Below are 17435 nucleotides of genomic sequence, written 5' to 3'. Positions count from 1 at the left end.
CACACATATATGCATTCATATACACATGTACCTATATATACATACACACAAGTATACACATACATATATATACAAACATGCATGCATATAGGGACACATATAGAAATATACACATACACATATGCATCATGCACTCCCTCATGTACACATTTACACATATATACACACAATTATACATACACAGATACACACAGATACACACAGAAACCCCAAAAAACATACACATATACAAACATATACATACATGCACATTCACACAGAGAAATGAATAAGATTCAAATATCAAGTGTTATTAAGATGCTATGTACTTATTTATCTATAATCCTTCCGAATTCTGAAAATAGTAAGCAGAATGGGTCTGGCAGCCATGGTAAGAATCCCATGTAAATGTCAGACTAGATGTGTTCAATTTAAAGTTCTGAGTATGAATGCCAAAGGAGGTAAAGTATAGTGCAACTTCACTCTGACTTTAGCCTTTTCCACTCAATATCCTAGGTGCAGGGCTCATCCCAACTTGCTCTTACATTTGCATTCAAGGCCATGTCAATCTAGCCCTAAAGTACTCTGTGGTTAAGCATGCATATTTGGCATGTTCAAAGCCCTGTTCTCTGTAACTCTGGTTGGCCTCTCGTCTCATGGACTCTATGGATCCTTTTCATCATGTAAGTCCTCTGAGGAGATGAGGAGATGTGAAGTCAGTGGAAATGGGGTCTGACCTGGGCGAAGGAGCTTCATGTGGCTTTATGCTGGCACTGCGGTCCCTCCGCACTGGCGCAGGCTCCAAAGTGGGCAGACCTGTGGCAGAGGTGGTAGTCGTCCAAGTGGATGAGACTCTTCTCAGCAAGCCTGGAGGCAAACTTCTTCTCAGGCGCTGGAAGGAAGATTCACGTTATCACTAACCACACTTTAGGCCATCAAATTGTAGGTAAAACAGTGGGCAGAAACGAGATAAACTGAAGCAGGTGTTGAACAATACTGGCTGAATTTCATCCATTCCTGTCCTGAAACACTGAAAGAGAAACTCAAAAGTTGAGTGAAAGGGGTAACAGTCAGCCATGTCTGCTGTACCCCGCGGAATTTCAGGCAGTGAATTTGAGAAGCAAATGGGCTACATAGCAAATACCAGGATTCCAGCGCTACCCAGGAAGGTTCTGTCTAGGACCTCACAGAAGTAGCAGGAAGGAAACCTGAGATGGTAGAAAGAGGAGCGAAGACCTCGCCCGTCAGGCCGCACCCACCTTGGGAATGGTCAGCTTGTCTTTCTCCAAGCCTTCCTCAGAGTCGGAGCAGGTGTAGTTCTCACTGAAGGTCACAGTGGGGTTCACTCTGGGCTTGTGGATGGCTTGGAAGGTGAGCTGGGTACTGAGCAGGTTGCTCACGGCCCTCAAGGATGTGCACACATTCGGGGGCAGAGAAGGGTCAGCCAGGAGGTCGGTAATGAGACCGTGGGCCTCGCCCATCACGGCAATGTCCACAGTGATGCTGGTTCCTGACTGGGACACCAAAGCAAGAGGTCAGGGGAGGTGAGTGTGTAGGAGTGAAGGGAGTTCAAGTCACATTGCTGTTTCGACACTAAAATTTGCCATGGTTAGTTTTATAGGTCTCTACTTTTCAAAACGATGTATTTTTAGAATATTTACTACTGACCCATAAATGTTATAGATATGGGTTTGGGTGATGGCTCAATAGTTGGGAGCATTTACTGGTCTTGCTGAGAACCCCAGAACCCACATGGCAGTTCCTAACCATCTGTGACTCTGTTTCCCTTGGGTCCGATGCCATCTTCTGACCTCTGTGGGGACTTCATGCAGATGGTACACAGCTGTGGTTATCAACCTTCCTAATGCTGAGACACCTTAGTATAGTTTCTTATGTTGTGGTGACCCCTGGTCGTAAACTACCCCATTACTACTTTGCAGTGGTAAATTTGCTACTATTTTTAATTGTAATGTAAATATCTGATATGCAGGATATCTGATATTAGACTCTCAAGAGGGTCATGACCCACAGGTTGAAAACCCCTGGTGCCCATGTATACGTGCCCACAAAACATTCGTACACACGACCATAAAACTAAATATTTCGAAAACCATTTCAAACAGTTGTACATATGTGACATATTTATTGTATAATATTCAAACCTTGTTCAGCACACCTACGCCCTGAAACAGTCATCATTTCTCTACACTGGAAGTATTGAGAAGCCTTTCTTCCAGCCGGTGGAAACCTCTAACACATTCTCTTACTGTACAGCCATCCCACTGTGAAACAGCACGGGGCAGCTTCTTGCTCCATTTGAAGTACCTTGTTCAAAGCCAGAGCTGGAGGAGGAATGGAGCATGTATAATAAGACTAAAACTGTCCCAGGGCTGTGCGCCTGCCAGTCCAGCAGCTGCCTTGCGCTGGCTTTAAAGCCAGTATAACGACCACCCTAAGGCAAACAAACAAAAGATCTCGAACCAATCAGCACCTGGTTGTCAAAAGCAGAGAATTTGAGGGGAAAAACATTAAGCCTTCCTCATGAACAGTTCTCTGTTTTACTAAGTATCTCTGGAAAAATCTCCTTTTGGAAGTAGCATTAATACACAAGAAGATCTTGATTCCAGAGAAGTTTTAACTTGCGCCTAGCATGGGGTAGGGAGGTCGACTAGTTTTAGAGACAGACATGAAAAGTCACCAAGTTTGTCTCCAAATCCTCACTCTGTCTCAAATCTGTTGAGATCAGATTTCAGTTCTGTACTTTTGTGGCCCATTTGTTGTGTTTTGTCAAGTTGTCTGTCAGATCAGGATGTTAAGGTAGGAGACAGAGTAGGGGAGTAAAGAGCAACAAAAACTAGATCAGGAAGTAAAGACATGTGTTTCCCACACAGCTGTTCCAGAAAGATTGGCGGTAGGGAGAAGAGGTATTCAGACAAGGCCAGGTAGCCAGGTAAAGCCTCCAGCAAATGGCAAAGGACCATGTGTCCTGCAATGTAGTCACAGCATGAGGCAAAAAGGACCATGTAATCTCTAGCTGCACATCACACTGATTTAGGAGGCAGGTCCTACATCCAGGCATTTAGATCCAGGTCTGACTCAGTCCAACACTTTCCAGCACCATTACCTCCACCTTTTAGATCACTAAAATCTCCCAGTTTTTATTTCTTCAACCTGTGACTTTGGGCATGATAAATAATAATAATAATAGTGGCAGAACTGAGAGTGGGTGATACCTGTAATCCCAATATTTGGATAATTTAAGGTCACCCTTAATTCTATAGTGAGTTTGAGAACAATGCAGGATATAGTTTCTCAAGCAATAGAACAAGAAAAGAAAAAAACATAATAATAATAATACCCATGAAGTGGAAACTTTTAGTTTCTTTGCAAAGTTAGTTATGCCAAATGATGTTTTGCTGGGGCACATGGGTGAAAGGATGTCTTGCTAAAGCAAACACATGAAAGCATATTTTCCTGAAGCAGACACAGATGAAAGGATGTTTTGACATAGCCGACATGTCAAAGGACTCTTGATGAAAGAGTAAAAATATGACCCCACATACAGTGGGAGACAAACACTGAGCATTGGTTTCGTTTGCTTCACCCCACCACTATTCTTTGCTAACTACATGCATATATTGGTTTACCTTACATAGAGTTGTTGAACTCAACTTGTAGTAATACCACCATTGAGGGAAATTTGCCAAGAACTGCTTATGAGGTTCCTGTGTCAGCTTGTCTCTTCTGAGGCCCCGCCTCAGGCCAGTTGGGGAGCCTGGCAGCTTCTTCAGGATTGAACTACAGCTGCTTAGTGTCTGCCTGCCTGTAGGACTTGTCTGCAGCTGTTGGTTCATGCCTGGTGTCTGCCTGCCTGTAGGACTGCACTGAAGCTGACGCTGAATCATGTTTGGTGTTTGCTACAGGACTGAACTGCTGCTGGAGAACGAGCTCACCCCCAAAGAACTATTGCTGAACAGGTCCACTTCCCAGATATCCTAATAACTTTTCTCTTCTACTACCTCTGCTGGCTAGTGGGCTAGAGGAGAGACTGAACCCTTATTAAATGTAGGTTGTAAAGTTTATGCTTACATACCCATAATGTCAATACTAAATTATAAAAGTAACTGCAGGAATAAAAAGAGATAATATAATCAAACAATTCTGTGTTAGCAGTTATAAATCTTGAGTCATGATTACGGTTGAAGCAATAACCTATGTAATAATACAAATAGAAATATGATAGCTCTAAAGCTTTTATTAAAGAAGCTATTAAAGTTATATGTTGGAACATCTTTTGGGTATATGCTTAGGAGTGGTATAGCTGGGTCCTCAGGTAGTACTATGTCCAATTTTCTGAGGAATCACCAGACTGATTTCCAGAGTGATTGTGACAGCTTGCAATCCCACCAGCAATGGAGGAGTGTTCTTCTTTTTCCACATTCTCACCAGTATCTGTTGTCACCTGAGCTTTTGATCTTAGCCGTTCTGACTGGGGTAAGGTGGAATCTCAGGGTTGTTTTGATTTCCATTTCCCTGATGACTAAGGATGTTAAATATTTCTTTAGGTGCTTCTTGGCCATTTGATATTCCTCAGTTGAGAATTTTTTGTTTAGCTCTGTACCCATTTTTTTAAATAGGATTATTTGATTCTCTGGAGTCCAACTTCTTCTACCTGTAGAGAGAATCTCTTGTGTACCATGTGGAAGCACCTTTATGGCAATGAGCTCTCTTACCAGTCCCTTGCTTGTTTTTAAACATAGCTTATAAAAGCATGGCTTGTATTCCATATGTGTTTAGAGAAAAATGTTCCAATTGTATGAAGTATCTAGGGAGAAGGGGGAATAAATATCATCGGAGAACATCATGTGCATGTATGAACCCTGCCTGGGGTTGCATGGCCCATCAGGAACAAGCTCAGAGCCTAGAACTCTGCCTGATACCATAGACCATGGGCAGGAGTGAGCTGGAGTGAGTGAGAGAGAAAGACGGCTCCACATGGGACCACTCAGCCTGGTTCAAGAGAAAACCCCCAAAGCCCACCAGTCTGGCACCATGGGGCCCAGACCAGGATCTACCCTGAGATTATCAGTCTGGTAATGCACAGGCTGGCAGAGCTGGAACATGCCATCATTTCCTATATATTGTACAGTCCTGTAGCAAAGACTCTTCAAAAAGAAAAGCAGGCAAGAAGCAAAACATTCGGATTGGAATCAGCTGAGGAGCCAACATGACCACACTGGCCTTGGAAACAGGAAATAAGAAGAAGCAAGAAGCTCCTGTTGCCTACAGATATCAGGCCATGCCTGGTTTGACTGGGTTTTGCATGTAAGAGCAGAACTGCGAAAGAGTTAAAAGCTGCATTGTGTGTAAGAAGTTATCACTACCCTTTTGGCTCAAATAACTAAAGAAACCACCGAAGCATGAAATGAAAGACTAACACTCAAATTTGATTGCTCAAAATCTGCCAAGAGTACCGACACTGAGATACCGAGAGCTACGCCGACCGCCAGTAAGCAGCAGGAAAACCATGCATGTTCACTGAGAGACTGTTAGCGAGTGTCAGGCAATGGGGGCTTCTGTAATTGATATGGTGTTTTAAAATCATGGACAAAGTGGGAAAAATGGAGAATTCACTCCAAGGTATTTTCTAAGTATCCTGATAATAATCGTATGTTTCATTTAGCTAGTAAAATATTTGACAGTGACAATAACTACTAAAATTGTGTTTATGCAAAGGCCACTGAAAGGAAAAGCTTTAATCTAACAATCTGAGGTTATCCTCAGCACATTAGCTACAGGCCACAGCTAGTCTGTTAAGGTAGATGGTTAAACAAAACTTAAAAAATATCCCAAGCACAACATAAAACATGAATGCATGCTACCTTAATCTTTCTTTATAACAGAAGCATTTATAGTTAACATTCAGAAAAGACAATTCCAGAAACACTGTTTAATGACAACCAAATCTGGAGCCCCATTTTAAAATAAAAATAAGGTATTTAACTTCAACAAACAGTTGAAGTTTTATATATCAAAGTGAAAAGAATGGGTGCTCTTGGCACACCCACTACTTCAAAACCTCTGCCCTCCTTACCCCCTCTCCCCTCCCATCCCCTTCTCTCTCCTCCCCACTTCAACCTTCTCCCCTCCTCTCCCCTCTCCTCTCCTCTTCCCTGACTTCCCCCTCCACTCCTTTTCCTTCCCCTCCTCTCCTCTTGTCTTCCCTTCCCTCCCCTCCTTTCCCCTCCTTTCCCCTCCTCTCCCCTCCCCATTCCCTCCTTTCCCATCCTGTTCCCCTCCCCTCCTCTTCCCTCTCTCCTTTCCCCTCCCCTCTCCTTTCCTCTTCTCTCCTCTCCTCTCCCTAACTCCCCCCTTCCCTGCTTCTCCACTCCTCACTTTCCCCTTCTTTTTTCATAATGGAGTCTCTCTCACTATGTAGACCAGGATGGCATCTCTCTCACATAGTTCCTCTTGCCTCTGTTCCCTGAGTGTTGGGATTAAAGGTGTGCACCACCACACCCAGTTCTACCCTCTGTCTTTTTGAAAGCATTCCCTATAAAGCATCTCCCGTCCTCCCATCTTTTCTCCCTCCAGTTGATTTCACAGATCCCTGATAGTATCTCACATGCTGACTTTCAATTTTCACAAGCATGAGTAGCATCATAAGAAAAGATCTGAACAATTGCAAAGTGCTGTTTTCATCTTCAACCGAAGGTTCAGGATGACAGATTGCCCATGAGACATCCCTATAAGCTCATGTATTCGAATACTTGGTCCCAGCTGGCAGCACTGTCTGGAAAGGCTAAGTCAACTTTAGGAAATATGAACTTGGGGTTTATAGTTTATTGCTACTTATGGCTAGATCTTTGTCTCTGTCTGTCTCTCTGTCTCTGTCTCTCTCTCTGATTCTCAATTGCCAACCCAATGTACTAGTTCCATCAGGGTCCACAGGATTGCCTTTCTCCACCATGAAGGACCAAATGCTCACTTGTCCCTTCTAGCATTTTTCTATATGAAATACACACACACATACACACAAACACACACACACACACACACAGAGAGAGAGAGAGAGAGAGAGAGAGAGAGAAAGACAGAGAGAGAAAGAGAAAGAGAGAGAGAGAAAGAGGGAGAGAGAGAGAGAGAGAGAGAGAGGAGAGAGAAGCCAATGATTTATAGAGTATTTTTTGATATCATTTTATGTGGGGGTCTGCGCACATCTGCATGTTCACATTTATGTGCACATTTTCATGTTCATGTGTGTATGTATATGTGTGTGCGTGTATTCTAGAGGATGATGCTTTGTGCTTTCCATCAATATTCTGCATCCTATATGTTAAAGCAGATTCTCTCTGTAGAACCCTGCTCTGATTTAGATGTCCTACTTAGTGAGCATTCTTCTAGCTCAGCTTCTGAAGTGCTAGGATTGTCCTCCAGGCCTCCTGGATATCCAAACTGCAGTCTTCACAGTTGCATGTCAAGCATTGTATTCACTTAGCTGTCTCTCCAACAGTTATTATTTTAATGCTAAAATTATATTACAAATTTAGTAAAACACTTGTTCTACTGACTGCTAATCTCATGGCAGTTCTATTTTACAAATTATTATAAAGCACTTATTACTCTTTTCCTTTACAATGTACACTGAGATTTACAGGGAAGAAACTCCTATCTGGAACTTTCACAAACTCCTTTTTCCCAATAGTCAATATGTACTTAGACCAAAATGTCAGGATTGCTGGTTCCCAGGTCTGTTTATATTTATCACAGCACATTACATATGGAAATAAGATATCACTAAATCAAAGAGGCAATGGAATCCATTCCTTAGAAAGTAGTTTTTGTGAATTTGCACAGATTTTGTAAAGAATTTTCAGAAAGTATACTTCCTTGAACTAGGGATATCAGTCATGATTTCAAAAGTTCAAACAGAAAGCCATGCCGTGGCTTTCTACTAACAATGCTCCCAAGTTCCTAATTCATTTCCACTGTAAAGAAACTGAAATTGGTAGTCCTCCATAGTATAATGTATGAATGGCAGTGTTGGAGCTGTCATTCATACAGGGGATACAACCTCCGAAAGGAGGCATTTTGGTTCCTCATCAAAAGATGTGGGAAAGCTTGCCAGTTTACATACTAAGTGAAAATACATTACTAGAGGTATGGAAAAATCCATGAAATATTTTATGATTTTTCTGATTGAGAGACTTTTAAAATTCCACAACTTCTGTTCCTAATTAAGGCAGTTAACAGAGCTTCAGCATGTTTTTAACCCGGCATTTACTTTTGGTTGAAATGAGATGTAATAAAATACCTATGACAAGCTATTTCTTATGATTCCTGGAACTGAAGATGAAATATATGGGTCATTTGAAAATAAGCATCAAGAAGCACCATGCAGCTTCCAAAGCAGGGGAGCAAGTAATGGTTCTGTCCATCTATGATGTCTGTAAATTGTAAGAGGGGGAGAGGAGGGGGAAGGGATGGGGAGGGATATGGAGAGGGAGAAAGAGAGGAAGAAGGAGAAGGAGAGGAAAAGGGAGAGGGAGAGGGAGAGGGAGAGGGAGAGGGAGAGGGAGAGGGAGAGGGAGAGGGAGAGGGAGAGAATGAATCATGCTTAATACTGAAGACATGGCCAGCTCTCCAAAACTAGTATACTCCTGGATCTTGGAGGAGAACCTACAATTGTCACTCTATTAAATCAGCATGGATCTTAATTATAACCTAAATATTTATGCTTACACCCACAGATACTTGTAATTGTTATCCATCATCAAAGAAATGTCTCTTTGCAACAGATGGAGGTCATGACAGAAAATAATGACTGGTCAAAATGTAGATAATAAATGATTATGGGGTGTGCAGTCCCAGTTGATACATCTACAATACTACTTTAGCATCTGAGGCTCAGGAAACACTAGAAAGACAGGGTAGATAGATTGTAAAAGACAGACAACCAGGACCAGGAAGTCTGCTGTGAGGTTGTGTCTCCTAGACATTATAGGAAAGTTACATTATATGGACTGAGAAAGCTGTGTTCATGTATTTAGGAGTATGCACATACACACACACACATAAATTGCAACAATACTTAAAAGAATTTGAAGAGAGAAAGCAGGTACATGGGAGGTGTTAGAAGGGGGAGGGGATAAGTGATATCATTATATTTTTTGATTGAAGAAATTAAAATTACATATTATAATAATATATTAATGATAATAACTAATAATGATGATGATGTAACCAACACTGGGAGAAAATAGTTTCCAAAGCAGATCCCACTATATTATTTTTCTATGTGTGAAGTTAGAAAACAAGAGTTGGTGTGAAGGGCAAGAAATTTTATTTATTCTCAAATATCTATCTAATGGGGTCAAGAGTTGGTGTGAAGGGCAAGACATTTATTTATTCTCAAATATCTATTATATGGGGTCACGAGGGACATACAATACAACGTCACCTGCTTGAGCTAGAGTTTTAGATTTGCTAATGTGCATATAGGAAAATATATTTCTCTAGAACCTTTGCTTTCTCAGCTCTAAAGTGGGACCTATTTGTTGACAGTTAAATGAAGCCATATGTAGAAGTATTGCTAAAGTCTTAAGAAGACAATTACAGAAATATAAAATCATGTCTGTATATGACGTGAACTAAGTGACTAATAGGAGTGGGTTGAGAGGAAAGGGCTGGAGAGTGTATGGAATAGACGTGATGCAAAGAATATCCCTGCAACCCAGGACTGTGTACAATACATATGTGAAATGAAAATCCCATGAAAAGAGTCCTAGCAACTGTTTAGCCTGAAATACATATTTATTAAATATTACATATTACCAGCACTGTTGTTACTGACCTGAACATGATCACACATGTAAAGAAAGAATCATGAACATGCACATCTTTCTCACTTGTTCTCTCCCTCCCTCTCTCTCTCTCTCTCAACAACTATTTATTTGTATGCATGCATGTGTGTGCTTACTTGCTCATGTGTGTGCATGTGTACATGTGTGTGCATGTGTACATGTGCCTGTGGAATTCAGAAGATGGTGCTGAGATCTACTGGAGCTGAAGTTACAGGCACTTGTGAGCCATCCAACATGGGTGCTGGGCACTGAACTCAAGTCCTCTGCGAGGGCCATCGTGGGTCTTAAATGCTGAATTGTCTTCAGCTGTCTAGTCAGAATTTGTTTATAAATGAAGACAACAGCCTAGAGAGAATCTTTACCAACAAAACTAAAACAGTAAAAGCAGAACTTCTAACATTTTCACCTTTTTATTTTAGGCAAAGTAGTTATAAAGTCTACATTCCCTATACCCAAAAGCTCCACAACAGGTCTGAGATTAATTTTTGGCTGTTAAAAGGAAGCCCACAGAAGCCCTGCTTTCAGCTAGCATGGTCAATTGTGCTGGCGTGATTTATGACACACCCTGAGAGGAGTTGTAAGAGCAGGCATCTGAGACCCATTGTTGGGAGTATTTTCCTTTTCTATTTAGTCATCTTGGGAGGCATCCTGGGAGGCAAGCACAGCACGGAAGAACATTCCCAGGGTGGAGAGGGAGTTGGAAGAAGAGATGGTAAACAGCATAAGAGATGGATGACACACAATGAGGAGAGGCTCTGGGACTTTCCTTAAGTGATGTTGGTGCCCAACATAGAGAAAAGCGGCCTGGTGTATATTGGGAGACTATATAGCCTCTTAAATCTCTACAGAAAGATGCAACATCCCATCACCTCCCAACCTTTCCCTGGGAGGCTGTCTGTATTACCAGGAAATATTGTTTTGGTCTTTGATATGCTAAATTATTCTAGAAAATGAGTTGGAGACCATAAAAATGATCTTTGGCATCTTCTGGGTTCTGGCCTCAGAGCCAGAAAAACTGCATATGTGTTTATACTTGCATAGGATCTGATTATAATTTTAGACTTGAACTTGGCTGGGAAATTTTTAAAAAATGAAATCATGTGAAAATTTTGCAGTAAGTCACTGTAGGCTGAACCTTGGCAAAAGGCCATCCCAAGGAAACAGATGTTTGCTTATTTTAATTTTCTGGAAGGCATTAAGAGTTTACATATGAAGTCCCTCCTAAGATAACATACATACATGCATAGTACTATAGGAGGGGACCTATAGAGCCCTTCATCAAATGACTGTAGAATAATATCACAAGTGGAAGGTCTCCTATGAGAACTCAGAAGCAGCAAATGCCAGCAATGACTGTAATTCACAGCTTCCCTCTCTTTTGATGTTCTGAGAGCATCACATGCCATCAACTGAGAAGCAGCAGATGGCCCAATATCCTTCTCTACTTCTGAAAAGATCTATCTGCAAACAGTCAGTACTTTGTCCAAACATTCTCTGCTTATATTTTCTATTATACACACCTCCCAGACACTAGTAACTTTACCCAACACCCTCAAATTAATAATTACAATAGATAGGGTGCTATTTTCTTATTTAGAAAATAGAATATTCCATTGATTTACTTACTCTATACATTCTTATACTGTAGAGAAGATAACCTTAGACTTGACCTTCAGACTTATTCTCTTTCTAGTTAGTAAAGGTAAAAATGGGTAGCATAAATCTGACAGCAAGCTATCAGTGTGATTACGCATACCAGTGAATGTGGGAAGGCTTAGAAAACATAAATTGCTGCATACAATTGCTGCATTAAAATGGCTTGTCAGTGGGAGAAACACAAAACAAAGAGAAAATCTGTGTACTCTCTCATATATAAGTACAGATTTTTAAATAAATATTTTAGAAACAATTATCTCTGAGTTTGAAGTCATCTTTGGTCTGTTGAATTTTTTCAATGGTCACTAAACTTGAAGCTACAGTTTACTTAGTCTAAAATCTAGTGACCAACAGAGGGCAGTGTGCTGCCTTGGAAAAGACTTGTCACTTCTGAAGAGGGCTGACCTCTCACTACTATAGACTTCTATTTCTTTTGTTCCCATACAACAAAAATATATAAATCATGAGGTAACTGGTAGAAATTAATGAAAAATATGTTATATCCTTCATATCACTGCTAAAGTATAATTATAAGCACATAATGAATACTTTCCTCCAAATAACAAACATTTCTATTGTCCCCTTTTAACACAATCCTCTATGGCAGTACTGAGGATTGGGTCCTAACATGCTGGGCAGGCATTCTAACAGTAAAATATTTTAGTCTCAGCCCTAGATTTTCTATTTCATAAGGTACAATAGAAGCATGATCCATTTGCATACATAACTTGATTTAATTTTTCCACATGTAATTCTTTATTGAAATTAAAGAATTCATAACACACACACAGACAGACATGCACACACTCAGGATACACATAGACATCTGAACATAGTTTTCTGACATTTCATTAGCATTTCTGCATCCCCGTTGGCAATGCCTGCCACTGAACACTTCCTGCCTCACATGCAGTGGCTCTGACCTAATCTATAGATCTTCTCTGCTCCTCTTTCTAGAGTAACTTCACTGGCTTCTTCTAAACCATCCAGTCATCTCTATGTGGCTGCCTGCTAGAATGTTCCTTTATTTCATATACTAAAGGCACAAAACCCTAACGAACTTCAAGTCCTTTGAGTTATCACTTAGGAAGAGCCATGCATCTTCTACCATCTGTCTCTGTGTGACACACTCTCTTCCTAAAAGTCATACTTTCCTGCCATCTCTCACCCGTAGGCAGACTCTCTTTCTTCTGGAGAGCTATGCCTTCTTAATCATCGCTCAAATGTATGTACAGGCTTTCTTTCCAATATTACCTGTCCCATTCTCATAGTGTGTGTGTGTGTGTGTGTGTGTATGTGTGTGTGTGTGTGTGTATGTGTGTTGCATTTCTCACATTGTATGTGTGTGTGTATATGCACATGCATGCATGCACATACACTTGTACCCACATGTTTTATAAATAACAACAATAGGGCATTACATATGAAAATATGAAATCAAACCATGTATGAAAATGGATTGTGTTTCTAATGTACTTTATAAAATGGGAGAAGGTGGGGTAGGCTGAGGGTACCCAGAATCCTTAGGACCCTGAGTCTAATCTTCAGGACTACCTTAAAGTATTATGTTAAAATATATTTTTGTTCAGTGGTTATGTAACTATGTAAAATGTATTCCTCCTTTAGGTGTTGAACTATACAATAAGGGCAATGACAGACTTCATTTACTAGCTTAAACCCAGAACTCAGAGTAGAACTAGAAATACTATATACTCTAAACCTTCAGACAGGTCCATTTCTTCTTTCCAATTATGTGCTACAAGAAAGGGAAAGTGGAGAAACTGTGGTGTACAGTATGCCCCTAAAAACAAATCACCGCGTTAAGATAGCTTCCTGAAAGGGCAGTCAATCTTCTACAACTGTTTCCTATTCTAAACTAATTTCTAAAAATATCTTGAGGAACTAAAGCTGAGAATGAAACCTGTTCTCAACAGCTTGTTCTAGAATAAATTTCTCTGGAAAGTAGCAAATGTCAATTTGAAGACACAATAACTGATAAGGAAAACAACTCTACAATTGTTTTCCTATAATCTGATAATACTGAACTAGCAGGCAGAGGATTCAGATGTATATGCAAGTCTTTCTTTTCTTTTTTAAAAGATAAAATCTTAGTGGGCTTCTAGGCAGAGAAAAAATAGTTCTTTGAGTACAATTTTCATGGTAAACTTTGAGCACCTCAGGTACAAAGAATGAGCAGGAGAAGTTGAAGAAAATATATCTCAGCAGCAATGGAAGCCACAATCAAGATCTTTGGTTAGCTTGCCAAGTGCAATGAAGAACCCCGCAGAACAGTGGTGTTAACATTATGTATGAAGAGAGAAGATGCTCTCATGTTTAAAACCATGGAAGTAGGAAAGCTTCCCCAAATCAGAAGCCCAAAGGAATTCACTTGCATGAGGTTCCTGATGTCCATATCATTGAAGAAATATGTGGTGTCGATGGGATGGATGATCAAAGCATTGTATTAGAGTGCTCAAGCCTTCGTATGCATACAAGGTTTTTGATGACACACATATGTCCAGGGATACCTTGTAGGTTACTATGGGAGTGTGTTAAAGAGGAAGGATAAACAGACTTATGGCAGAGCTATAATGGATCCCAACATCTATCAGCCAGGAAGAATAGATATTCAAAGAAAAATATGAACAGCCAACTTCTCAAGATAAGAGTTTATACCAAAACTGACAAAGAAACTAAATGTATTATCCAAGAATGAAGGATCTACACTAAACTAAAGTTTGAGATATCAGTGATTTCTGAAAGTTTTCCATTAATATTGTGTCTGGGAGAGAGAATAGTCTCAGTAAAGAGTAGAGCCCACCAACCATTTTTCAGGAAGTTGAGCAACAAAAGACAGGTTAAAGGCAGAAGTATCACATGGAGCATGGACATGAGACAAAGACGGAGATAACAGTCCCCAGCGGAGAAAGAGAACCTAAGCAGTCTTGAACATCTCAGCAAACAAAAGAGATCACTCGTGATAAAACAGTAAAGCCAAAGACACGATACACAGAAGAATTCTCAAGAGTCAGGACTGAGAAGGGAAAAACAGCCATTCCAATTGGGAGATACCTTCTCTAGAACAAGAGAAGGAAGAGAAAATGCTTGAATGTTTATTGCACAGAAGACAGAAGTATCCTTACAGTCACACTTTTACTTAACTCTGCAAACCAGGCTGTCAATCCTCAGCTTAGAATGTGAGATGGAAAATGTTGCCATTAGAAGACTAAAGGTCTCTTCAAAGAAAGGGATGGCTACATCTGCAGGCACTCCTGAAAGCCCACTCCAAGTTAGACATCACATACTCCTGAATATTCCCATGGACTTTCCCCATTACTAGTCATGGCACTTCATATGAAATATCAACAAAGTTAATTAGACAGTGTTTCTCTATGAGCAGCACCCCTGGGCATTGAGCCAGCGGCCTTGCTGTCAACTTACCACAGAGATACTTAAACTTGTACATCTGGGTTCACGGCAGCACTGCTCACAATAGCTAAATTATGCAAACAAACTAGGTGTCCAATGACAGGGGAATAAATTAAGACACAGGGATGTATACATACTTTGGAATTTTCTTCCACCTTAAGGAAGAACAAAATTATGTGCTTTTGCAGGAAAATGGATGGAGTTGGAGAATATCAGATGCTATGATTAAGTCAGCTTCAGAGAAATATCATATTTCCTCTTATTAGTAATTCCTGGGTTTAATGTAAACATAAAATCATGTATACACATATGGTATGACATGACAGTATGTGTGGACCTACAGATGAACAATAGTGAGTAATGAGTAAGAGAGGGGTGAGAAACAGGAGGACTTGGGAGATATTGGGAGATATGCTCAAAGTGTATTATATACTTGTGTGAAAATACAATTATATATCTGTAGCATAGCCTTATATATAATGACTTTGTACTAATGAAAACAAAATATACAAAAAGTGGGTTCAGGGGTGGCTTAAGAGCACATACTGCTCTTATGGAAGGCTCCCTCCTAGCACCCACATCAGGCTGCTCACAGTCACCTATAACTCTAGTGAATTCAATACTCTATTTTGGTCTCTGCCAACATCCTTACTTATGTGTTTATACCCACACACACACACACACACACACACACACACACATTATTAAAATAAACTGAGTCTTAAAAAAATAAAAATAAAAAAAAAAACCAAGAAGTATATGACTGAAGTCAGGCAGGGATGAAGAAAGAGACTGGCCGACTGTTGTAGAGATGTGCTGAGGTGGAAGAGCATGCTGGTTAACTAAAGAACGGGTGAGTAGCAGAACAGAAAAACATATGATCAAGCCTTGTATTGTCCAAGAAAAATAAAGGTTTGCTTTCACAGATCTGTCTACTAGACACTGAAGACTTCTGCTTTTTATTATCAGGACATCAACTTCAAAGAAACTTAAGAAAACTGTAAAGTTTTCTAGTTCTACAAGTCGGCAACTAAGTAACATATGATGTCCTACAAGGAAAATGCCATCACCAGATATAACCCATATTTGAGGAAGATGGCTGTGTCCAAGGCTGTAAGAACACACTGGTTGTTTGAATGAGAAATGTTCCTCAAGGTCTTGATCTAAATACTTGGTGCCAGTAGATGGTGCTATTTGGGGTGAGTTTGGGCACTGCAGCCTTGCTGGAAGATAGACACTGCTGTGGACAGATGTTGAGATTACACAGCCTCACTCTATTTTCAGTTCACTCTCTTACACTTGTGTTTGGTGATGTGAGCATTCATCTTCCTGCTCCCCCCCAGACTAGCCGCTTTCTTGACACATTTCCCTGCCATGATGGACTCCCATCCCTCGGGAACCATAAGCCCCAAATAAAATCTTTCTTCTATGAGTTTTCTAGGCCGTGGTAGTTTTTCACAAAATACTTCAGAAAAGTAACTGAGATAAACATCAAGCATAGGCAACAATGTCACTTGCAACTCTGGTGAAAAGGAGATGTCTTGTAAAGTTGGCATCAACATGAATCCAGGGTACCCTGGAACCTATCAGGTACAGGTAGCCTTTTCCTTTTATCTTCTCTTTCTATAATCTTTTCTTAGTTCTGTCCTCTAGAAATATGAAACTCCAGGACTTACAACAAAATATGTGAACAAGTCACTTGTGAGTATACAAAATCCATAATGATTGTGACCAAGAGCCTTGAAGAAATGTTCTCTTTTGAAATCAAAAGGGTACAACAGTGAAGGGTGCCAATGGTCTCAATTGCTCTAATATAAGAAAAGCACTTCAAAAATACGCCAGTAATCTATAAAAAAATCAATCAATTCAATTTTCACAACTAATAAAATATATTTTGCATTAAGAAAGGTTTTCAGATTTACAGAGAAATCAAATTTTAAAACATATGAATCACAAATATCAGAACCTAGGACTGTTTTCTTAACAAAATTATGACATAGATGATGTTCACCAAGCTTATGTAGACACATAGTAAGTACAGTGACATTTCTTTCCTTTGTTTCCCTCCTTTCTTCCCTTTCTCCTTTTGTCCTTCTTTCTTTCCCTCCCTTCCTTTCTTGCCTTTCTTCCTTTTTATTTTCTTCTTTTCTTCAATATGAAAAATTGTTTTCAAAAGACAAGCAAAATAACAATAATTATAAAAAGAAAAATGAAAAGTCTGGATACCTTTGAACCTTTTCCAACTTTCCAAAATGCAATTCCCAGATCTCAAAATGTCATGATAAAGGGAGGGACTTATGACTTTCAAAAGCTTAAAATTTGAGCATGGCAAAATAAGCATTATGCCCATAGTTGGGGATGCCATTTGTTTCAGGTTGTGTGCTGGTCTCAAGGCTACATTTTCTGTTCTCAGTGGGAATACTGCATCTCTACACAGTTACCTGTCATGGCTATTAGAAAATTATTTTTGCCAATTCATTTCATGCTCTTGCAACTCTTCTAATGAAT

The 17435-nt window shown here is 40.0% G+C and overlaps 1 protein-coding gene across 1 annotated transcript in view; it reads right to left on the bottom strand.

Annotated features, from left to right (window-relative positions):
- Nucleotides 1-17435, bottom strand: part of Pde3a (phosphodiesterase 3A) — a 260516-nt gene that overhangs the window by 43949 nt on the left and 199132 nt on the right. Inside the window, exons 3-4 of the mRNA XM_052175199.1 lie at nucleotides 1239-1493; nucleotides 717-871 (exon numbers count right to left, since the gene is read on the bottom strand). Of these exons, the coding sequence (XP_052031159.1) occupies nucleotides 717-871; nucleotides 1239-1493 (410 nt within the window). The remainder of the gene's footprint in view (nucleotides 1-716; nucleotides 872-1238; nucleotides 1494-17435) is intronic.

This window comes from Apodemus sylvaticus, chromosome 2 (assembly GCF_947179515.1).
Source record: "Apodemus sylvaticus chromosome 2, mApoSyl1.1, whole genome shotgun sequence".
Lineage (NCBI taxonomy): Eukaryota > Metazoa > Chordata > Mammalia > Rodentia > Muridae > Apodemus > Apodemus sylvaticus.
The sequence above is the reverse complement of the archived record's forward strand: the minus strand, read 5'-3'. Positions and strand labels throughout refer to the sequence as shown.